The 25250-nt window shown below is 42.2% G+C and overlaps 3 protein-coding genes across 7 annotated transcripts; 2 read left to right on the top strand and 1 right to left on the bottom strand.

Annotated features, from left to right (window-relative positions):
• Positions 1–1628: 1628 nt before the first annotated feature.
• Positions 1629–8379, bottom strand: ftr14l (finTRIM family, member 14-like). Its single transcript, XM_058064137.2, has 7 exons — positions 7856–8379; positions 6406–6501; positions 6085–6318; positions 4153–4312; positions 3946–4056; positions 2626–2762; positions 1629–2553 (listed from the first exon to the last, which is right to left on the bottom strand). Exons 1-7 carry the CDS (start codon positions 8252–8254, stop codon positions 2170–2172), a joined length of 1521 nt encoding a protein of 506 aa, XP_057920120.2. The 5' UTR covers positions 8255–8379; the 3' UTR covers positions 1629–2169.
• A 1460-nt stretch (positions 8380–9839) lies between these two features.
• On the top strand, positions 9840–25010 carry LOC131111374 (uncharacterized). Of its 5 annotated transcripts, none has more exons than XM_078793882.1 (3): positions 9840–10007; positions 12027–12113; positions 21392–25010. In XM_078793882.1, the coding sequence occupies exon 3, from the start codon at positions 21513–21515 to the stop codon at positions 23148–23150; it is 1638 nt and encodes a 545-aa protein (XP_078650008.1). In that variant the 5' UTR covers positions 9840–10007; positions 12027–12113; positions 21392–21512; the 3' UTR covers positions 23151–25010. The 5 variants fall into 5 exon arrangements, with proteins under 5 accessions (XP_078650008.1, XP_078650009.1, XP_057920080.2 ...); XM_078793883.1 differs by lacking the exon at positions 9840–10007 and adding an exon at positions 10894–11146; XM_058064097.2 differs by lacking the exons at positions 9840–10007; positions 12027–12113 and adding exons at positions 15864–16050; positions 20391–20480.
• Positions 12407–14389, top strand: LOC131119941 (uncharacterized). The gene has a single exon (XM_078793881.1). It carries the CDS (start codon positions 12533–12535, stop codon positions 14027–14029), a length of 1497 nt encoding a protein of 498 aa, XP_078650007.1. The 5' UTR covers positions 12407–12532; the 3' UTR covers positions 14030–14389.
• Positions 25011–25250: the final 240 nt, after the last annotated feature.

Raw genomic sequence — 25250 nt, 5'->3', positions numbered from 1 at the left:
GACTCCGCCCCCCGCAACCTGTGCCGGCGGTGCGCACCGAGGACTAACGCAGGGGGCGCTGACGAGTCTACCGGAGGATGACAGTCAGTCAGTCATTATAAAGTACTTTATAATTGTGCTTTTTTGAAAATATTAAGTTATATATATGAAGTTAGTTTTATTTTGTTTTGTTGTGTGTTTTATTTAAAAAGCAAATCATTATAAACTACTTTATAATTGTGCTTTTTGGAAAATATGAAGTTATACACCTCAATATGAAGTCACGATTGCAGTTTCTGTCAGAGAGCACTTCCTGTTTGCTTCAACTGTATGAATAACCACCACACAGCGATAAAGAAGAATCATTTGAATCATTGAATTGAATTCATTGAATTTAATCTTTGTGTCTTATCTCAATCTGGGTAGGGAAGTAAAATGTACAAAACACAACCGAAATGTTGTTTGATGTGCAGTAGAGTAAAACTGTTTCTGTCGCCCCCTAGAGTTTCAACCAGATATTGTCACTGTTAACCAGCTGAGCTGAGTGAATGAATATCGTTACTTCCATTGTATTATTATATTTACATGAACCTAAAATAAAACTACATAACTAATACACGTTAATGTTTAATTTAGCTATTCTTTCCAACTAGATTGGGCCATTTGTGTCGCAAATCATATTTAATTATCAGGTGGTGTCATGAGAAATGGAAAAAAAAGTAAGTATGTTACAAACATATTGAAACACATTATTTTGACTCAGAAATAGCAATAAAGATAACTTCCAAGCTTGATTCAAGTCAGGGGACTTCTCTCATCTGGGAAGGGAATTTTTTAAAATTACACAACAAAATGTTTTGCAACTTAACAAACAGCAGTTCTTGTCATAAGCATTGATTAAGTATTGATTCATTTTTTACTTTACCAAAAAACAAATAAGGAACAAGAACCGGGATAAAACTTTCCCACTTTTGGACAGATTTAGTAGAGATACTCAATTGTTTTAGGTCACCATTAAATTGACACAAGTACACACAATCTACACTGCAAAACCGCTGCTCAAGCTCTGCAATCATTCTGTCCAGTGGACAGTCATCAATGATATAATAATCATGATTATATTATTAATTAGCCTATTATTATTACTATCATCAGTAATACTTCTGATTATTACTAATACTAGTAGGCTAGTATTAGCCTGCTTATTGGCTTGCTTATGAGCCTGCTTTTGCCCTATTATAAGAAATTTGTCAGAGATTTTTTTGTAAAAAATATTTTAAAAATCAATTTAAAAATTAATTGAAAAATATCAAATTATTTAGGGGGCTTAAGAACATTTTAATGGGGCCCTATTATATGAAATTTGTCAGAGATTTGTTTTGTAAAAAAAATCTATAAAAACAATATCTATAAAAAATATCAAATTATTTAGGGGGACTTTAGAACATTTTAGAGGGGGCCCTATTATATGAAAATTTCCATGGTTTTTATTTTGTAAAAAAAAAATCTAATGAAAAAATCTACAAAAAATATCAAATTTTTTAGGGGGACATTTTAGGGGGGCCCTATTATATGAAAATTTCCAGAGATTTACTTTGTAAAAAAAAAATCTATAAAAAATATATTATTTAGGGGGACTTAAGAACATTTTTTGCGGGGGGGCTATTATATGAAATTTGTCAGAGATTTGTTTTGTAAAAAAAAAAATCTACAAAAAATATCAAATTATTTAGGGGTGCTTAAGAACATTTTAGGGCGACTGAAGCCCCCCCTAAAATAGGCCTAATGACGCCACTGGCTGTGGTGTTTCATGTACTCAGGAGTGGGTTTGCGAGCCTTTATTAATCCAGATACAATCATTTATATACAGTACAGGAAAACATTGATGGGATTCCATTAGGACTAGAATACAAAGAAAGGTCGCATTTCACTTCACTGGGAATAAATAATTGACTTTTTGCTGACTTTGCACAAAGAATGCAATGCTCTAATAATTGAATCAGTATGTATGTTCTAACTGTGAGAGGCGGGTCCCAAACTAAATAAAACTAAAATCATACAAATGTATAAATTGCTAAGTATTTGTATGATTGAAATGAATCTGCCTTCCACTTTCTGTAAGTGTGCCAGATTATTTCCCCGGCTGTATATCCCGCTACTGCACTTGTCTAAAACATTAATTGAATTCCGCTATAGCCTAATACTGCTACCGTACCCCCACACACTGAATGCAGGGTACACAGGCTCGGTAAAGCTAGTGTGGACCTTGTAGAGAAGATACATGGCATCTGACACGCTGTAAAAGGCCAGCACACCCGCGGCGTGATCCAGGTAGACGCCGATACGCGTTGACCTCGGGACGGGGATGTCCACGCTCTTATTGTTATGCACAAAAGAGAATTTAGACTCGGAGCAGTACAGGCTCCAAGATTTGTCGTTCCAGCCCAGGCTGCACACGTTGTTGTTTCCTTTACGGAATATTCCCCTGTATGTGACGGCCACGTCGATTTCCGTACCCTTCCAGTTCACCTCCCAGTAGCATCGAGTCCCTGCCAGGCCCTCTTTACACACCACCTTAAACCCAGAGATAGAAGGTTGAGTATAACAGAAGAAATGTACATAAATCAGGTCAAACGGTCAGCTAACCTGCTGCCAGTGGTCGAATCGTTCCGGGTGGTCGGGATAATTTTTCCGCTCATTCTTCATTGTCACTGTCCGGTTCCCCTCAGAGATATGAAGGTTTGGGTGGACGGTGTTGACATCCAGAACGGGTTGACAAGAGTCTGAGCAAGACAAGACGTGAATATCTTGTTGACATTGTGAATGACACACCCCTTGATGACTTTGTGTGGAATTGTTATTGTGTGGAAATATGGGCTAATAACTATAAAGGCAATCTTCAAAATTAAAAAAATTTAAAAAAAATTAAAAACTAAATACAATTTAATAAAAATTTATAAAATAAATTAATAAATTAAATAAATTTGCTAAATACAAGAATGAAGAGTCTTGAACCAGTCATGATGTGCTATATATATCACTATATTGACACTTACTATGGTACCCATTATGTCATTGGATGGTCATATCACCTCGTACTTCGGTACGTGACAAAAAATTAAAAAAATTATAACAATTTAAAAAACGAAATAAAAATTTATAAAAATTAATAAAATAAATTAATAAATACAATAAATTTGCTAAATACAAGAATGAAGAGTCTTGAACCAGTCATGATGTGCTATATATATATCACTATATTGACACTTACTATGGTACCCATTATGTCATTGGATGGTCATATCACCTTGTACTTCGGTACGTGAAAAAAAAAAAAAAAAAAAAAACAATTAAAAAACAAAATAAAAATTAAGAAAAATTAATAAAATAAATTAATAAATAAAATAAATTTGCTAAATACAAGGATGAAGAGTCTTGAACCAGTCATGATGTTCTATATATATATCACTATATTGACACTTACTATGGTACACATTATGTCGTTGTATGCTCATATCACCTCGTACTTCGGTATGGGACAAAAAAAACCAAAAAAACAACTTAAACTGTATTACAGAAAGCAGGAAGTGAACAAATGTAACAGTTACTGATTGTAAAAGTACCAGATGGAGGGGTAGGATTTAATAAGCTTTGCTTCTTCCTACTCCTTTTGGACATGTGGAACTGTGAACTGATTATGTGATGCATTCAATTGTAATCTGATGCATGTTCAAATGAAATAAAACCATTACCATTAGTTTTTTTTTACTCGAAAGCCCCCTGAAAAAACCTCCAAGAAGCACCAACAACGCTCCATTCCATAACGTGACCAGCATACTAACAAAGCTACAGCAACATTGCTATTATTGTTATTCACATTATTACGCCAAAGAACTACGTTACTGGTGTAGCGACACCTTGCTTTTTCCGATGGGACAAATTCCTTACATAAGCTTCTCAACTTACATTTAAAAAAATCCTCCCTGGTCTTTGGTTCTTCTGCGGCTCTCGACTCAAGCAAAAACGATTCTCTCTTCATTTTTTTGTCGCTTTCCTCCGTGATGTAAACTTCTTTCACTGTTGAGGAAGAAAGAGGCGGAATTGTGTGACAAGACAGACGGGATAACCGGGATGACGCTTCACTGACAGGACAGACAGGACAAATATGCCAACCTGCTGCAGAGATTTTAGTCGTCTCTTTCTTGCTGACTTCCTCCATTTGTACTTTCATGGCAGCGATGGCTCGCTTGGTGGCATCGAAGGAGTAGTTGGGAGTGATGCTGATGTTGTTGAGGTCCTCGTATCCTGAAGGGCCTGACAGAGACTGCCAGCTCTGATAAGAAAGAAAGAGGCATGCAAATGTATTTCGGTCTTTCAAATAGTAAATAGGTTACGTCTGTATTTGGGCTAAGTTATTACCCTACCAGATCCAGGAGATGGTGCCGTGTTTATATGCTTATTATATCATATTATATGCATATTTACATTGTATATTGTACAGTAATCAACTGTGATAAGTGAATTCCTTCAAAGTAAAACTCCTGATGAATACCAATGATCCTAGTGGAGCCTATCCCAGCTGTCTTCAGGCGAGAGGCGGGGTACGCCCTGGACTGGTGGCCAGCCAATCACAGGGCACATATAGACAAACAACCATTCACACTCACATTCATACCTATGGACAATTTGGAGTCGCTAATTAACCTAGCATGTTTTTTTGGAATGTGGGAGGAAACCGGAGTGAACAAACGAGGAGAACACGCAAACTCCACACGAGGGTGGGATTGAACTCGGGTCTCCTAGCTGTGAGGTCTGCGCGCTAACCACTCGACCACCGTGCAACTGGAGATTGGAATGCTAAAATATATAATGTTGTTATATTATAATGTATATGCTGTGTCATGGTTGCATGCAGCCAGTTTATTAGTAACAAAACATATTTAAGCAATAATATTTAATATAAAAATATTATAATATAATAATAATTACAATATATAATAATAATTTATACAATAATTATAATTATATATTATAAAATAATATAATATATGTAAAAATATTTAAGCATATATAGCAATCTACCACCTATTGTGGCCTACAATATAAATTTTCAAGCATAAATATGGTGAAAGGAAGTCAAATAAGACACATTAACATTCACATTGATGACACAGTACTACAGTACTACAGTACTGTAAAGAAACTGGAACTCAATGAACAAGTACGTATATCATAAGTATATACATAACTATATCAATAATATTATATTAGTATTATGTCTGTTATTGTGTCTCCTACATTGGGTAATAGGAGTGTAAAGGTGAACATAGGGGTGTTATTTCATGTCTAGAGGGCTCTAATAATTCATTCATTCATTCCTTTTCTACCACTTATCCTCACGAGGGTCGCGGGGGTTGCTGGAGCCTATCCCAGCTGTCTTCGGGCGAGAGGCGGGGTACACCCTGGACTGGTGGCCAGCCAATCACAGGGCACATATAGACAAACAACCATTCACACTCACATTCATACCTATGGACAATTTGGAGTGGCCAATTAACCTAGCATTCATTCATTCATTCATTTTCTACCGCTTTTTCCTTACAAGGGTCGCGGGGGTGCTGGAGCCTATCCCAGCTGTCTTCGGGCGAGAGGCGGGGTACACCCTGGACTGGTGGCCAGCCAATCACAGGGCACATATAGACAAACAACCATTCACACTCACATTCATACCTATGGACAATTTGGAGTGGCCAATTAACCTAGCATGTTTTTGGAATGTGGGAGGAAACCGGAGTACCCAGAGAACATGCAAACTCCACACAGAGATGGCCGAGGGTGGGATTGAACCCTGGTCTCCTAGGTCTGCGCGCTAACCACTGGACCGTGCAGCGTCTAATAATGTTGAATAAAAATGCATTTAGAAGCTGGTAAACAAGTTTTCTACGGTCTAAGTATGCCAATATTCCATATATAAACAAGGAATCCAGCTTCATGGAAACGTACTTATCATGGTCGGCCGGGTCAGATAAAAAATCATTCATAATATTAATGCAACATGTCATTTTTACAAATAAAGCCCTACAAACTCTGCCGAGCAACAGTCACCTGCAGAAAGTGAATGTGGTCGTCGGTGTGCGAGAGCTTGTCCAGGTCGGTGTGTCGCTTCCTGAGCAGAGTGATCTCTTCCTCCAAACGGTCCAGAAGAATTTCCCCACGGTTGACGGTGGTCTTTTCATGCTGGCGGACCATCTCTTTGACTTCGTTGTACTTCCTCTCGATGGACAGGAGGAGTTCAGTGAAGATGCGTTCGTTCTCCTCCAGGACTGACTCGGACGAGTGCTGAATGAGAAGGGGCGTATTTGTTAGATTGGACTAATAATGCTCATTTATTATCATGGGTTTGACTTCTGAATTCAGCAACGTTACTTTAACAGATTCCACAGCTTGTCGGAGGTCCTGCCACTTTTTGACCCTCTCATCAATTCTCTGCTGGGATTTGTGCAACGTGTTGCCAAGTTGTTTCTGCAAAGAGAAAATAAGGTGAACATCACCATTGAATCCGTTTTTGATAATATAATATAAAAGGGCGGCCCGGTGGTCTAGTGGTTAGCGCACAGATCTCACAGCTAGGAGACCAGGGTTCAATTCCAACCTCGGCCATCTCTGTGTGGAGTTTGCGTGTTTTCCCTGTGCTTGCGTGGGTTTTCTCCGGGTACTCCGGTTTCCTCCCACATTCCAAAAACATGCTAGGTTAATTGGCCACTCCAAATTGTCCATAGGTATGAATGTGAGTGTGAATGGTTGTTTGTCTATATGTGCCATATAGACAAACATCACAACACTATACTGTAACTGATGGATTGGTATTTCAGCAGTGAAATTAGGTTTGCGGGATTAACACAGGGCTGCACGGTGGTCGAGTGGTTAGCGCAGGCCTCACAGCTAGGAGACCCCAGTTCAGTTCCACCCTTGGCATGTTCTCCCCGTGCATGCGTGGGTTTTCTCCGGGTACTCCGGTTTCCTCCCTCATTCCAAAAACATGCTAGGTTAACTAGCGACTCCAAATTGTCCATAGGTATGAATGTGAGTGTGAATGGTTGTTTGTCTATATGTGCCCTGTGATTGGCTGGCCACCAGTCCCATGGTGTTGTGATATACAGTAACTGATGGATTGGTATTTCAGAAGTGAAATGAGGTTTGTTGGATTAACACAGGGCTGCACGGTGGTCTAGTGGTTAGCGCAGGCCTCACAGCTAGGAGACCCCAGTTCAATTCCACCCTCGGCATGTTCTCCCTGTGCATGCGTGGGTTTTCTCCGGGTACTCCGGTTTCCTCCCTCATTCCAAAAACATGCTAGGTTAATTAGCCACTCCAAATTGTCCATAGGTATGAATGTGAGTGTGAATGGTTGTTTGTCTATATGTGCCCTGTGATTGGCTGGCCACCAGTCCAGGGTGTACCCCACCTCTCGCCCGAAGACAGCTGGGATAGGCTCCAGCACCCCCCGCGACCCTCGTGAGGATAAGTGGTAGAAAATGAATGAATTATTAGAGCCCTCTAGACATGAAATAACACCCCTATGCTCACCTTTACACTCCTATTACCCAATTTAGGAGACACAATAACAGACATAATACTAATATCATATTATTGATATATAAAAGCGGTAGAAAATGAATTAATGAATATAATATACAAATATTTAATATAATATATTTAAGAATATTTAAGAATATTTAGCAATCTACCACCTATTGTGGCTTAAAGTATGAATTTTCAAGCATAAATATGGTGAAAGGAAGTCAAATAAGACACATTCACATTGATGACACAGTACTGCAGTACTACAGTAGTACAGTATTGGCGAGCCACTTACTTGCTTCTCAGTCCTCTCCGTTCCGGCCGGGACAATGTCGTGATGTTTGTGCTCGTCCATCATGCACAGAACACACACCGACGTCTGGTCGGTGCGACAAAAGGCCTCCAGGAGTTTGTCGTGCTGAGCGCAGATCTTCTCCCTCATCTGACCCGTGGCTTTGACCAGTTTGTGCTTCATCAGGGCAGGGTAGTCGTAATGAGACTGGAGGTGCGTCTCGCAGTAAGACGCCAAGCAGACCAAGCACGACTTCTCTGCCTTCTGTTTCCTTGTGGTGCAGAAGTCGCACATAACCTCGCCGTGCCTGGCCTGGTTCCTGCTCTGGGGTCGACTTGTGGAGCGACGGGATCTGTCCAAGGTGTCGTATCGGTCTAAATCCAGAGTGCTGACGTGGGACATTTTGCTTCGGAAGTTTGTAGAGACACCCCGCTGAAGTGAAAAAGGAGTCAAGGAATCCAACGGAGGTGTTGGACTACGCAGTCACACTCGGGAACGACCGAGTTCTTGATCCGAGCAGCGTCAGTGAAACTGTGACAGAATGTTAGATATGTCGTCTGTTCACACGGTAAAACCAGTTTTCCCAGTTTGGGAGTGGGTGGCGCCGCCCGAAACTAAGATAAATATGCTCCTTCATGTGAGGTAATCCCTGCAGCAATTTTAACCACGAGGAAATATATCAACGACCAGCCTGTTTGGAGGAAACATAGCAATATATCGAGGCTACCAAAATTTGCCAGTTCCTTTTTTTTATTGTGTGGTCAATAAATTAATCTTCAAACAGTTAAAATAATGCATAAGGCTAAAAATAACCAATTACCTAAAAATGTCATCCAATACTTCTCTACAAGAGAGGAGAACTATGATCTCAGGGAAGAACTACATTTGAAACACTTATATGCTAGGACTACGTTAAAAAGCCATAGCATTTCAGTATGTGGAATCAATAATAGGCAACAATGGATTGATTCCCATAGATCATGGAATAAACACACAAAAAAGAAAAAAAAGAAAAAAATATATAATATTTATTATTATATATAATATTAACATTATTATATTATATGTTTTTATTATATATACATATATGTTTATTATCTATATAAAATAGGGACTTACCTTTTTATTTTTATTTTATAATAATAATAATAATAATAATAATAAAAATAAAAATAAAAATAAAAATAAAAATAAAAATAAAAATAAAAATAAAAATAAAAATAAAAATAAAAATAAAAATAAAAATAAAAATAAAAATAAAAATAAAAATAAAAATAATAATAATAATAATAATAATAATAATAAATGCACGAGGAGAACATGCAAACTCCACACAGAGATGGCTAAGGGTGGAATTGAACTCTGGTCTCCTAGCTGTGAGGTCTGCGTGCTAACCACTTGATCGCTGTGCCGCCTGGTACGTGACAAATAATAAAAAAAATAAAATAAAAAAATGTATTACGTTTTAAAAAATTCATTATATTAAGAAAGCAGGAGGTGAACAAATGTAACAGTTACTGATTGTAAAAGTAGGATTTAATAAGCTTTGCTTCTTCCTACTCCTTTCGGACATATGGAACTCTGATGCAACTGTACAAAAATGTCTATATTTTTCAAAATTCATACTATGATGACCGGGGCTGTCTGGTATGTACAGTATGTACATGTCATGGTCACCACCAACTTTAAATCATTGTGTTGTTATGAATGTACATTGTACGTATTGTATTGTACTGATAGGAGCCACACTTTGCCACTCTTCAATATTATCATTTCAACAGTTGACAAGCAACATTTTGTTTACATTCCCCCCACCGATATGTCGCTAATGATATCACGATAAAAGATTACTGTACACATCGACTTGAAAGCCCAAGATGCACGTCTTTGTGCTGCCCTTTAAAACTTCCATACGCGGCTCCCAGGCGGCAGAGGGCGGTAGCGGTATAGGTCTCGTGTGGAAACAACAATACTTTGCTTTCGATCAAGTGCCTTGGCGGTCTACCGTTGGCGCCAAATGAACAGTGGCGCCAGCCACAAACACACGAACTCACCGTAGTGCGAGAACACAGTAGCTTTCCCTTCATATGAAAGTGGACTTTTTGATAAACCACCGTACATTTTATCTCCGGCCATCTCTCGCTAGAAGATAAAGGTGGGTGCATGATGTGTGTGTAGTCACGGTAAACGGACTATCTAAGCAAGGCGACGCATCCTGGAGGCAAACGGATCTCTGATGTTGATATTAGTCCAAAGATGCGTGTCGGTTTTAACAGTTTTAAGCAAGCTCGACTCACTACTGTATGTTGTCTTGTAATGTAAAGCTTTTAAACCCAATACTGCCTGACTGATGTGTGTGTTGTAGTCAGCGATACCAATACTCGGTGGTAAACTTGGAAAAGTAGTACATTTTAAATCACGCCGCAGATCGTAGCAATAAAGCTATAATACATTAAAACTGAAGTGTGTGTGCGTGTATCGAAGCAGTAGCGTAATTTGCCTTATAGTTTAAATAGAAGAGGAAAGTATCTCAAATCAATAGCATCATTTATCAGGTTAATTACCACTGTTTCTGTTAATTTTATATTTCACCTCAAATGACGTAAATATTGCGGTGTCTTATTTGTATTAAAAACATTAGATGTTATCGATATTTTAGTATCTATTCCCACATTTCCAACTGGGATACCAGGGTTGTGATACTGCTGTTACCCCGGCAGCATGGCTATGTAGCCGGCATGCTAATTTTCAGTCACACCAGCGATGTCATGGGTATACCGTGTCTATTTTAGACCTGTGTGGTTACGATACCATGGCGCAATCTTACTAAAACAGTAGAAATTGTGCGAATTGTTGTAAAGTCGGAATACACTCAATTATCGGGCTTTCCTCCGGAGTCATTGCCCTCCTTCCTGTCCGTCTTCAGCTAGCCAAATGAAATTACAGCCTGCTAACGTGTCTATGATTAGCATCCACTATAGTTACCAGCGCGTTGTTTAGCGCCATTCAATCTGAATAAAGTCGTATTTGTCACATGGAATGACTTGTTGGCTTATGTTAGACATGGTTTCGTGGTTTAGTGCGAGCCAATGCGGTTGGGAGGGCGGTAGCTATGTTTGGCTTACGTTAGCTAGCGGCAGCCATCTTATGCTGGCATTGTAGCCCTGGGCTAGCTGAGTGTTGGTGTAGCACAACAAAATGGCCTGTTAATAGGCGCACAAGGAGAAGTATCCGCGTCGACGCACGGCATCTCGATAACCACCGAAATACACAATAAAGGGTCGTTTTCGTAGTGTGAGTATAGCTCTGACTACACATACAGACTTGGAAGTTTTTTGCTACGAAGCTAGTTAGCTCGCTAAATGGCGAACACAGCGGCTAACACAATCCGGTTGTGGCGTTAACCCGTCTCCATTGACCATAGCCAGCTAACTAGCAGCTATGGGGGCTCTGGGGAGGCTAGCGAGGACACAGAAGGTGTTTTCTAACTAAATATCGATCTAAGTGTTCATAGTATGTATACGACGTCGGGTGTTAAAAAAAGACCCGCTTAGACAGGAGCAGTTGTGGGACTTTAGGCCTTTGATTTATGGATTTAACGACACTCCAAAGCCCATTTGTTATTTCAGCTACTTCGATGCTATTTAGCTCATTTTGAGTGCTAACATAGCTTGCTAATTGGCACATAGCTTGGAATGGCTTTGGTCAACCTGCTCGGATGAGGTGTTTTGACCATTTTTGTATACAAAGTTAAAATTAGGTTGACAGCACATCTACCTTTTGTGACATCATTTATTTCGCTTTAACTTGGTTGTCCCATTTGTATTTATCAAGTTGGAGTCACAGGTGAGCTGGAGCTTATCCCAGCTGACTTTGGGTAAGAGGTGGGGTACATCCTTGCCATCAGTTATATATCGGACAAATATTCCACATATTTTTCTGAGTAAAGATGTGTGCCATAGAATCCCTTCGAAATTGCTCATCATGTAAGAGAGGCATTTTAATGGGACATTTATGGAATAAACTGATTTCGGTGGGACTAGCTGCATCGATCAGTGGTAGTCAAGTGACAAGTTTAAATGTGCGTGCTAGCTTTTGGGCTTACAGTTATGTGATTGTCAATTCAATTACTTTTTAAAATGATATCCACATTTTAATCTATGTTTGCACACAGATTTCTGGCATTCTTCTGGGTGTCACAGCCGCAGATCTGCCACCGCTCTTCTTTTACAAGCAAGCCATCAATTGAAGAAATTTCCAGGCAAGTATGCGTACTATGAGTAGAATGACTACTGTTCATGTAAATAGAAGCAGCACACTCTTTGTCTATTAGGCGTAAATAACCAATGTGACAAGTAGGGTAATCACCTGTATGTTATGTTGAGTACCAAAGAGGGAGCAAAAGACTGCCTGCTTTTAAAATTATGAAACTTATCAAGAAGACCGATCAATATCTACACTAATTTCATCATTTCATGTTGCAATTATTTTTTTATCAGATTTTTTTTGTAGTCTTGCTGATTGAGCAGCGTCCTTGACCTTTGTCACCTCCATTGCAGGTCTGCTTACTGACAAAAGCACCAGCGCTGCGCCCACCCAAAGCGATACCTCTACCCCGATTCTTAGTTGAGTAATACATCCGGCAGGAAAACGGAGGTCGTGGGGCTGGAGTGTGTTCTTATGGCGGAGTCAGAGACTGAATGTGACACACCCGGCCTTGACACGCTGGGGTCGGAGTGTGTCATAGCCCACAACCACGTCGACCTTTACTACGGAGCCGAGACGGAAATCATGACAGACGAAAAGCGCGGCCTGGAGTTGGAGATTCACGTCGACGGCATCGTAGAGACGGACCATGATTACATCAAGGTGGAACAAGACGAGATCCACTGTTTTGCAAGAGCCGAGATCAAGACGAGTGGCGAGCCGCTGCTGGGAGAAGTGCTTCTCAAGACGGAAAACGAGCATGTGGTGAAAATGGAGTCTGATCACGGGGGGGAGTTGACGGTGGAGTCTGAGAACGGCGTCATCATTCACGAGGCCCACGGCCTGCAGTGCAACGAGTGCGGGGAAATCTTTGGCAGCATAGCTGACCTCCACCAACACTTTGAGATCCACAAGGACCTCAACCCGTACATCTGCGTCCACTGTGGCGAGAGCTTTGCGGTGGAGGCCAGTCTCAAGCAGCACATGAAGATCCACATGAAAGAAAAGCCCTACGTCCCACCAGGCGTGGAGATGATGAGCAAAGACGTCATTGACGCCTTCAGCCTCAAGTCCCATCAGATGATCCACCTGCCGGACAAGCCTCACAGGTGCTCGGAGTGCGGCAAGAGTTTTGCAGCTGCAATCACCCTAAGAGAACACATGAAGATGCATTCAGAGGACAAGCCCTACAAGTGCACCCAGTGTAGGAAGAGCTTTGTCCGCAGAAGGCACCTGAAGAAGCACCAAGAGGTCCACGCCCGTGAGAAGCCATACACCTGCGGCCAGTGCGGCAAGGGCTTTGCCACCACTTCCAACCTGAAGCAGCACCAGAAGACCCACGCCGTCGTCGTACTCACCGACAAGCCCCACCGCTGCACGCAGTGCGGGAAGTGTTTTGCGGCCGCCGCCACCTTGCGGGAGCACCAGAAGATGCACATGGGCGAGAAGCCGTACAAGTGCAACATGTGCAGGAAGAGCTTTGCCCGCAAGCGCCACCTGAAGAAGCACCAACAGGTCCACGCCGGAGGGAAGCCCTACACGTGCAGACATTGCAACAAGGGCTTCAACCACTCCTCATCCCTCTCACGCCATCACAAGACGCACAAGCAGGGTGCCGTCTTCTCCCCCCCGCAGCCCGGGAAGCCCATGACATTCGCCTCCCCACCAAAGCAGAGGGTGCATCTGCAGGGAGAAAAGCCCTACATGTGCCATCACTGTGACAAGGGCTTCAATCATTCCTCCTCCCTGTCCCGCCACCAAAGAGTCCACTCCCAAGGAAAGGGTTACGCCTGCGGCCATTGCGGTAAAACCTTTAACCGTTCGTCGTCGCTCGCCCGGCACCAGAGACTCCACTTGGAGAACCAGCAGCCACAGCAACTGCAGCAGCCGCAGATGCCACCCACTCAAGTGGATCAGTATAGCGCTATCCCCACACCCAAGGGATTTGTGCAAGCTGTTGTATCTGTGTGAATGCTGGCATGGGACATTTTTGCTTTGGAATTTGTGGAGACGGCCTGTCAAAGTGGAAAAATAAACATTGTTGAAGTACACAACCAAACACTCAGGAACTGGAACTGGAACTGATGCCGTATGTGACAGACTGTTAGCTATGTCCGTTGACACAGTAAATCCAGCATTCCCAGTCGGGACACCATTATCACCCTTATCAATCTGTCACTTGGGAGAAAACCATTTTCTGAAGTCTGATATACTTAGAGGCAGCCTTGGCTGGGCCTTGAAGAATTGGAAATATTGGAGGCTTTAAGTGTCTTTATCCATCCATTCAGACTATTGCTTATCATAATAAAATGATTGGAGAAAAATATGAAATTAGAATACATGTGATTTTTTTTTTTCTGTGGAGGGGCGGTGAGTGTTAGTATTCCAATAAAATGAGTTGAGCGAGCTCATTTTGTCTGGGTGTCTGGACATACATTATATGGACTGCTTGGAGTGAAGAACAGGAGTTATGGTTGTCTTCCTGAATTTTGAGGTATGCACTATGTAGGTGGTCGAATCAACCACAATTTGATTAACATTTGTACCTGAAACCCTTGGAGCTGAGTTACATCATACCACTTCCTGTCCCTCCATAAGGAACAGACTGACAGTAGGAGTAGGCAGCAATAATAGACTTAGTCAGATTGGACAGGAGCAGCTACTGTTCTCCAGTGAGATTAATCTCAGAGGGAAGAAGAAACATTCCAAAATGTAGGCTAGTCCAATGTGGCCATTATGAAGGATGACATGGATAATAACAATCACTGACTCTTGACATTGCAATAAAATACATCAATGTTTTATGTTATCATTTGTGATGTAATCTCTACAGATTATCTAATCTCACAAATGCACTTGCAGCCCTCAATGGATAATGAGGGCTAATAGTAAAAGTTAACATTTTGGAAAGTTGAAACAGTAAAGGAAAAAAGTTAATTAAATAAAGTTCAAACAGTAAAGAAAAAAATTTAAAGGGGACCAATGATGCTTTTAAAAAAAAAAAAAAAAGGCGAAATCCCCTTTTATTATCAACTCTTATATCGGTTGTCAACCATAAACAGTTAGCGGCACAAACCGGAGCTTTTTCTATCTTTCTATGCACAAATGCGACCAACTACAGCAGGCGGCCGTGGGTGGAATACACGTAACATACATGTACTGGAAGCAGTATAATCAGGCTACACACTCCTAAGTGAATGTAATTTATTTAAAAAATAATTGGCCACTCCAAATTGTCCAAAGGTATAAATGTGAGTGTGAATGGTTGTTTGTCTATATGTGCCCTGTGATTGGCTGGCCACCAGTCCAGGGTGTGACCCTGCCTCTTGACCAAAGACAGGTGGGATAGGCTCCAGCACCCCCGCGACCCTTGGGAGGATAAGTGTTAGAAAATGAATGAATAAATTAAGCAGGAAATATATATTTTTAGAGAAATATATATATTTTTTATTACATAAATATTTTATATATTTTTTTTTTATTTTTGCACTACAAAATCTATTTGCTACATCCGGTCGGACTGTCCCGCCAACAAAATGTTCCTTTCTATTTCAGGGAGTTGCCCATAACCGGAAGTGAAGATATTGACATTAACATACATGCAATGTAGACTACTAGCAAGCAACGTTTTGTTTTACCTTTCCCCCTCTGACAGTTCGCTAATGATGTGACGATAAAGGCTTGCTTTTGACATCAACTTTAAAGCACGTCTATAGAGCAACTTTTTTTGTACCGTATTGTGCACGGCTCCCATGCGGCAGGGGGCGGTAGTGACATTCGTCACGCCTGGAAACGACAACACTTTGCCTTTGCTAAAGTGCGTCGGCGGTCCAACGTTGGCGCCAGTGGCGCCAGCAACACATACACTTACTAACTGTAGAGAGAGGGGGGAGACAAAAGACACAACAGCTTTCCTTCACATGAACCTGGACTCTGTAATACGATAACCTTTATTTTTATCTCCAGCCATCTCACATTGGAAGAAGATAAAGGTGGGTGCATGACGTGTGTGCAATCACGTTAACGATAAACTGACATTTTTACACTCCGCTACCGCTTTAACGCTGTGCAGCGACGCATCCTGGAGGCAAGAGGACCTCCTGCTTGGTATCGGTGCAAATACGACTTTCGATGCTTTTTAACAGATTTAAAGCAGCAATATAAAAAAAACACCAGCTTAGACTCTGTATGTTACATTGTTATGAAAGGCGTTTCAACCTTATATTGCCAGACTGGTCTGTCAACAGTACATATAATTCGACATCTATGTTGGCTGTGGTCGCAAAATACATCCTTAATGTGGTCGGTGAAATAACGTAACTTTTCCCAAAGTTGGGATACTAGTGACAGTCTTGTTGTGTTGGATGGTGGTATTAGCTACACGGTTAGCTTGGCATCATTGCTATGTAGCAGACATGCTAACAATCGCTAACACAAGCAAGGCCGCCATTGAACAAGGTGCTGCCGCAGTAGATGAGTCCACTAAAGGCAGCCAAGGGGTCCTTGCTATGCGTACCATCGTGTATATTTTAGGCATATTTGTGTCTATGATAACATGGTGTGTTTATTAAACAGCAGAACATATGTGGATTGGTTTAAAACTTAAATACACCCTTTCCCGGGCTTCCCCCTGCATTCATCGCCCTCGCTTGTTAGTCATCTTTGTCCATTTTCAAGCTAGCCAACTCCGCATTACAACTAGCCTGCTAACATGCCTACATTAGCTGTCACCGTTTATCTGTAAGTCGCACAGACCGTTTTTTAATGTCAATGCATTCGTATTTGTCACATCTAAGCGACCTGTTGCCATGTTTTTGGATATGGCTTTGTGGTTTAGTGCGATCCAATGCGGTTGGGAGGGCGGAAGCTATGTTGGCTTACGTTAGCTAGCGGCAGCCATCTTACGCGAGCATTGTAGTCCTTGGGCTAGCTGGGGAGTGCTGGTGTGGCACAACAAGATGGCCTGTTAATACGCGTACAAGGAAGAATTTCCGCGCCGACGATCTTTGCCTCCAATCGCACGGAAATACTCGTTAAAGGGACGTTTTCGTCATGTAAGTATAGCGCCGACTCCCATTTGTCGACATGGTTGTTTTTTTTTTGCTACAAAGCTAGTTAGCTCGCTAAATGGCGTACACATTAGCGGCTAACAATGCGGTTGCGGCGTTAACCCGTCTCCGTCGACAGTAGCCAGCTAACTAGCGGCTATGGGGGCTATTTGTAGCCGTTTTGGGGAGGCTAGCGAGCACATAGCTCGGTGTTTAGTTATAAAACGCCACATTCTAAAGGTATATAATTAATGTCTGTACGACTTTGGATTGTGAACAAAGAAGCGCGCAGACGGGAGCCGTTGAGGGTCTTTGGGCCTTTGGTTTGCGGGTCGAACTACACTCAAGAGCCAGATTGCAATTTTGGCTACTTTGATGCTGTTTTAGCTCGCTTTGAGCGCTAACATAGCCTGCTAATTGGCACCTAGCCTAGATATTGGCTTTGCTCAACTTGGTCCCGGGAGATGTTTTTTCTACTTTTATACGGAAAGTTAAAAATTTGTAGCTGGACATTTGTAAAACATAACTGAATCTGCCTTTTGTGTTGTTAATTTGCACGTACTTTGGTCTTGTTCGTGTCCATTTGTATGTTTTCATGTTGTCCCCTACATTAGAGCCACAGGTGATCAGGAGCCTGTTTCCAGGTGACTTTGACCAAGTGGTGGGGTATATCGTATACTTACTGCCAGTCAATCAGTACATACAAACGCATTGACACAGATTAACCTAACATGCATGCTTTTGGGATGTAATGAGGAAGCTGGAGTACTTGTAGAGCTTTCATATTCTCATATGAAAATAAGGATATGGTCCTTGAAGTAAAGGCGTGTCCCGTAGAGTTCCTCCCAAATTGCTGGCCACTTAAGGTGTAGAGAGAAGGCATTTTAATGGGGTATTTCCTCTTGGATGATTGTTGGCGCAATGGACTAGACCGGGTGTTGACAAATTGCGCCTGAAGCTTTTTTTTGTTTTTTGATTTTTTTTTTACACAGAAGTGTAGGAAATGTGCATTTTTGAAAAGAGTTTCACTGACTCACCTCAGGCCTGTGAATCCATCTACGCTGAATTCTGCCTGCTGGTAGGGTGGGGAAGGAAAGAGGGAGGGAACACTGTTCAGTGAGGCTCTGGGATCTCCAGGAAACCGGAAACATTTGTAGGATTTTTTTAGGCAGGTTGAAAAAATCCACACTGTCAGATTAGTAAATAGTTGCGATGGATCACTGTGTGGTGATGATGTAATTCACATGGCACACCTATGTGTGGTGGTGTAAACGGACAGATGGAACGATGTGATACACCAAACTATAGAAGAACAAAAAACGGTAAAAGTGTATCACCCGCTTGCGAGAAAGTTGAATTACTTCTGCTGGTCGGTTTGGAGTATAGGATGTCGATGGTTTTGTAAGTGCAGCGTTTTGCTTGTCTACACAGAAACAGGCCAGTGTTTTCAGATTTTCCCACTTTGTCGATCGGTTTAAAATATTGCATTTCAGGGCACCCAGAACACTGTTTTCATGTGGCCGAAAGGCTGAAATTACGCATGTTCAGATCAGGGTTTTATGCTGCCAATACCAATCCCAATAATCCACGAGTGAAATCTACTGATGCCAATAGCGATCACGTACATGCAGTGTAAATTTTTAAATGTACTTCTGGCTATATTAGGGCTCACCAAGGTTTCTTCTTGTGAGAGCTACCTGCACAAAATGAAAATGGCCAAGAGCTACTCATTTATGTAATATTTATTTTAATAGCTTAGTTCAAGCCAAACAAAGTCAATATGCTGTTTTTACCAGAAAATGTACAAAATGCTTGTATCCTCAACTCACTTTTTCTATTTCACAATGCATTAACTTCTAGTCTACTCACATTATTAACTTAAAACCTGAATGAAAAGCAGGTTTATCCACCTCTGCTCAGCCCCTAAAGCCGCAACCGCTGCCTTCAATATAATAGAGAGGAGATACAATATCAGTGTGCACAATGCTCACTTGTCACGCGCTACACATCATCCAGAGTCTGACACATAAAACATAGCCCCACACAATCCGTACTGGGGTGGTACTCGTCCCCAAATTCTGCCCACACTTGCAACTACAACGGGTTGGGACCTACCCGCTGCCTGGCGGAGGATCACATCACGAGCCTTAAACTCGCCACACCCTTCCAAGTCTTCAGCCCCCACCAATCTTTTAAGCTTTTAAAGCGCCACCCTGGTGAGACATTTTTTGAGGTACGCTTTGCAGGATGCAAAACTTCTAGGAGCTGATCGACGGAGGGAATCTGTTTTTAAGCAAGTATCGGTAGATATTGATCCTTTTTCACTGATATCGGCCGATACACACCAGTCAATCGGAGCATCCCTAAAGAGATGTTATACTCTTCTTTCATCAGAAAAAAGTTAGTTTCTAGATATTGATGACAAAATAACTTTATTCACAGACCTGGAACATAACACAAAATAACCATCTATTTTGCAATTTCCCTCTCTCAGTGCGCGTTTTACCAACTTCTGTCTTCATATCCAAGCTGTTCCTGCCAATTGGAGTAAAATTGAAATGTTGTCCCCTACTGGGACAGAAATTTGCTTACAAGTCTGAAATTAACACAGAAGGTGCTTAAGACTTTCATATGTAGATCCAACAAAAAAAAGAAGTCAACATTATTTTTGTAAGACGGCAGTCAGCGAGTTAACCTATTAATCACTTGATTATGTTTTTGATTAATTTGATTTATTTCCGCCTCTTTATTCAGAAATGGATTTGAAATGACAAGTGCACAAACACCAGCTTGCTGTTTGAATATTCTGTGAAAATAATTTTAAATAATAAAAAAAATCTTAATGTTTGTCAAATAGCTTCAGTAAAACAATAAATGTACACAAAATTACAATTTTGATCATGTTTTTTGTCGATTAATCTGAAGCTTGTTTCAGTTAATGGTGTAGTCAGCTAGGCCATAGACAGACCAAATGAATATGAAGCAACCACCTACAGTTAGTGGTTGGGTACTAAACTAAAGAGAGGCAAAAATGCAGTTTTTTGTTGGCCAGTTCTTGAAACCCAGAGGATGGGCACCTCCAAAACACAATGCAAACCATTAAGTATGACTGTTGTAACTCATCGATGACATCCCGTCGCAAATTATTCAAAAACAGTACTGTGATATGTGATAGTTCAACTAAAACTAAGATGGCTGCCAAAAAACAATGAAGTTATAGGATTGGCCATCTTGAAATATGTTCTTTTTTTTATGACATTGACATTTAATCTTTATTTTCACAGAGATTGCAGAGCGTTGCTCTGGTTGTCACAGCCACAGATCAGCCACCATTCTTCACTCACTAGCAAGCCATCAATTCAAGACACTTTCAGGCAAGTATGTGCACTGTGAGTGGAATGACAACTCTAGATGGAAAAAAGCACTAGTCTCAGAAGCACACTCCTTGTAGACACGCCCCGTTGGTCTGTGTCCCAAGAAAGGTGCAGCGATGACACTTGTTTTTAAACCCCTTTTGACAGTACATGAATTAATTGACTTATGAGTGTTGATTTGTCCAAACTTTGTCCGATGCTGCACAGATTACCATACAGTATTTTAACTCACTTGCTCCCGAATGTTGATATGTGGTAATGCATAGATTCGATTTCATGACCTTATTGAGTGCTAATGTGCATATTTGTTCTGTACACAACCTCTCTAGAAAAACAAAGTCCATGCTCTGACTGGTGGATGGTGGCTCTGTATTCACTGCTTTTAATTTGATGTTGTTCCTGTTGTAGCTTTACACAATACATAATAAATACAATCAATTAGATTGCTACAATGTGCGCAGGTTTTCCTGCTGTGCTGAAAATCTTTCCCGGTGCCTAGCTAGCGTGCTGGTCATGCTACGCTTCTAATGCTATTTACATCCATTCTTGTCTTTAGTCATGCTAAGCTTACTCTTTCCCCAGCATGTCTCTCTACAATACATTCATAAGGGTTTATGGCTGATTCTTACCGATCTAGGAGGCTGATGTCAATGCAGCTGCGTGTCTCACATGTCAAACCAGATATCTGGTGGCATCTGTTAATGGTTCACAACCCTAATATATAATAGAGAATGTGTTGAAATGTTACTTACTGTAATTAATCTTAATACATTTAAGTCTCTGCGCTAGTTCTTGTAGTTCAGCTAGCAAGTAGCATTTTAATTAGAATGTAGTTGAGTAGCTGCTAACCCCATACAAATAAAAGGTCTGTGAAGTAGCAATGTCCCTGACCTTTGACATGTCTGTTGCAGGTCTGCTGACTGACAAAAGCACCAGCGCTGCGCCCACCCAAAGCGACACCTATACCCCGATTCTTAGTTGAGTAATACATCCGGCAAGAAAACGGAGGTCGTGGGGCTGGAGTGTGTTCTTATGGCGGAGTCAGAGACTGAATGTGACACACCCGGCCTTGACACGCTGGGGTCGGAGTGTGTCATAGCCCACAGCCATGTCGACCTTCACTATGGAGCCGAGACGGAAATCATGACGGAAGAAAAGCGCGGCCTGGAGTTGGAGATTCACGGGGGCCTTGGCGCTGTCTCGTGCGTGGACGGCATCGTAGAGACGGACCATGATTACATCAAGGTGGAACACGACGAGATCCACTGTTTTGCAGGAGCCGAGATCAAGACGAGTGGCGAGCCGCTACTGGGAGAAGTGCTCCTCAAGACGGAAAACGAGCATGTGGTGAAAGTGGAGTCTGATCACGGGGGGGAGTTGACGGTGGAGTCTGAGAACGGCGTCATCATTCACGAGGCCCACGGCCTGCAGTGCAACGAGTGCGGGGAAATCTTTGGCAGCATAGCTGACCTCCACCAACACTTTGAGATCCACAAGGACCTCAACCCGTACATCTGCGTCCACTGTGGCGAGAGCTTTGCGGTGGAGGCCAGTCTCAAGCAGCACATGAAGATCCACATGAAAGAAAAGCCCTACGTCCCACCAGGCGTGGAGATGATGAGCAAAGACGTCATTGACGCCTTCAGCCTCAAGTCCCATCAGATGATCCACCTGCCGGACAAGCCTCACAGGTGCTCGGAGTGCGGCAAGAGTTTTGCAGCTGCAATCACCCTAAGAGAACACATGAAGATGCATTCAGAGGACAAGCCCTACAAGTGCACCCAGTGTAGGAAGAGCTTTGTCCGCAGAAGGCACCTGAAGAAGCACCAAGAGGTCCACGCCCGTGAGAAGCCATACACCTGCGGCCAGTGCGGCAAGGGCTTTGCCACCACTTCCAACCTGAAGCAGCACCAGAAGACCCACGCCGTCGTCGTGCTCGCCGACAAGCCCCACCGCTGCACGCAGTGCGGGAAGTGTTTTGCGGCCGCCGCCACCTTGCGGGAGCACCAGAGGATCCACTCGGGTGAGAAGCCGTACAAGTGCAACATGTGCAGGAAGAGCTTTGTCCGCAAGCGCCACCTGAAGAAGCACCAACAGGTCCACGCCGGAGGGAAGCCCTACACGTGCAGACATTGCAACAAGGGCTTCAACCACTCCTCATCCCTCTCACGCCATCACAAGACGCACCTGCAGGGTCCCGTCTTCTCCCCCCCGCAGCCCGGGAAGCCCATGACATTCGCCTCGCCACCAAAGCAGAGGGTGCATCTGCAGGGAGAAAAGCCCTACATGTGCCATCACTGTGACAAGGGCTTCAATCATTCCTCCTCCCTGTCCCGCCACCAAAGAGTCCACTCCGACGGCGACGGCTACACTTGTGGCCATTGTGGTAAAACCTTCAACCACTCCTCGTCCCTCGCCCGGCATCAGAGAGTCCACTTGGAGAACAAGCAGCAGGCCCCGCAGCCCCAGCAACTGCAGCAGCCACAGTCGCCACCCCCGCAAGTGGAGCAGTACAGCGCCATCCCCACCCCCAAGGTGTTCCCCAACAACTCCTTCCCCAAACAGCACCTCCTCTCTGATGAGAAGCCGTACAGGTGCACCCAATGTGGGAAAGGCTTCAACCATTCATCCTCCCTCTCCAGACACCACAGGATCCACCTACGCCAGTGAGCGTCTTGTCCTTACGCCAGCGCTCGCTTCGCGGTCCTCTCACTCAATACTGACAATTATTTTCCCCCCAGTCACAAGAAAACAATGGCCATCATGTCAGCTGCAGTTGACAAATGAGCATAGGGATCACCGTGGACCTGGAACCTGGGCAGGGGGGGTGTCATTCTTGTCTTGTTTGAGGTCATGCTACACTCGATGCGGGAACTCCATTATGAACACTTTTTAAAAAAGAACAGTGTGACTTATCTTCATGAGGAAAAAAAAACCCTTACTAGATCTTTGGGACACGAATCAAGGCTGTCAACACGATGGAAACTGTCATCACCCTACTAACCTGTGTGAAGCAAATCCACTGTAAATAACGTCTTCATTTCTTTTATATACGTATAGGTGACTAGTGTGCTGCTCCTAAATGATGACATTTTTCATAGCAACACCCACTTTGGTCTTTTTTTTTTCATTTTTATTTTATTTAAGACTTTTTAAGTGTCTGAGATAAATTTGTTGCAGCAGCCATTGGATTTGCCATCTTGTATATTCCTGAGGTTATTTTTCCTGTACGTCTGCAATGGGCGAGCACTGCTGTATGGACTGTACAGAGCAATACTGGCTTTAACGCTGACTTGCAGTTCAGCCACAGGCAATTCCTGACAGAAAATTGAAAGAAAAGGAAAAACAACCTGGTTAAGCATTGTTAGACCCGTGTCCTTTTCTGTTTTCCCTCCGCATATTTCTTTGGAATCGAACTAACAAAGCTGTTTATAGACTACACATAGCATCCATGCTCACTATCACAATTTGATCTCAAGGCTTGTGCGTACTAAAATTTAAAAAAAAAGTAAGATATGATGACTTTTTCAAGACTGGATTGTGCTCTCCTGGTCTGTGTATAATCTCTTTTACAAATGGATGTATTTTTTTAGATATGGATGGGTTATATGAAATTGAGCAGAGAAGTAAAACTTTATGGGAGTGGACATGGCAAGCAATATTTTTCCCCCATTTGTTGTTTTTTTGCTTCAATCTGTAGCATAGTTTTCTTCCTTGTGTTAGATAGGTGCCTTATTGCATGCTATGTAGAAATGTATGCTCAGCTGTTTGAAGAAAAAAAGGTTTCAGCATTTTAAAAAAAACATTTTTACATTTAGTTCTTCATACCAAGCATTTTAGTTTGTCGCCGACATCTTTTGCTTTTGTTTTTTTTTTTGTTTGTTTTTTTTGAGTTTGTGTATACTACCATGTGTGTACAATGTACATTGTCTTTATTTTTCCTCCCTGTGTTCTTTGTAAATGGCCTAATGTTGAGAGAACAAATGTAAACGCTCCATGTCGCGGTGACGTGCGGTCAGGGGAGGCAGGTGAGGCTGCATTATGATGAAAAAATTAAAAAAAGGAATCAAATACTTGTCCATCCAACTGTATTATAAATGTAGAAATTGCTGAATTTGCACATTTCCTGATCAAATATAGACAGAAAGCAAAGATGAGGCTGCTGTGAGCGTATCCTAATTGGATGTTAAAATAAGACCAATATCATAGTCTCATCCTGGGGGTGTGCCTGAGATGCCAGGTTTTTTGCCAGCTGGAGAGCAGCAAGTCCAAATCCATTTAAAGTGTTTTTACGCTACCAATAATTTACATTGCCAACCTCGACAGAAGGTGCTCAAAAATAAAGTATCTGAACTTTTCCAGTAGAAGTATAGAGTTCCACATATACCAGACCACCAATGTCAACAAGTCAGTGCCTCACCAGCCATTAACCTCAGCATGTCACTGCCATGCAGGCAAAACCATGTGTAACATCTGGCCCTGTCTGAGTGGTGCGGAAGTGGATGAATAAAGGTTGTGGACTCTCGAATTAACCTTGCACTCCCTTGTTCTGCCACAAGGCGTCGCTCTTTACCTTATAAGCTTGTTTTTTTAAAGCTGCATCCCCCTACCCTCACGAATCCTATGAAACTCTCAATAACTCATCCAAATGTAGTGTTTCTAACATTAACAAGGGGGCGAGGTATTTTTTTTGGGGGGGGGGGGGGTTGAGGACATTCCCCGCCTTTTCCCACACTCTTTAGTTTACATTCCAAGTCGGTAGCTTTGTTC

This window comes from Doryrhamphus excisus, linkage group LG10 (assembly GCF_037039965.1).
Source record: "Doryrhamphus excisus strain RoL-2023G ecotype Guam linkage group LG10, RoL_Dexc_Guam_v1.1, whole genome shotgun sequence".
Classification (NCBI taxonomy): Eukaryota; Metazoa; Chordata; class Actinopteri; order Syngnathiformes; family Syngnathidae; genus Doryrhamphus; species Doryrhamphus excisus.
This window is presented reverse-complemented; position numbering and strand designations above follow the sequence as displayed.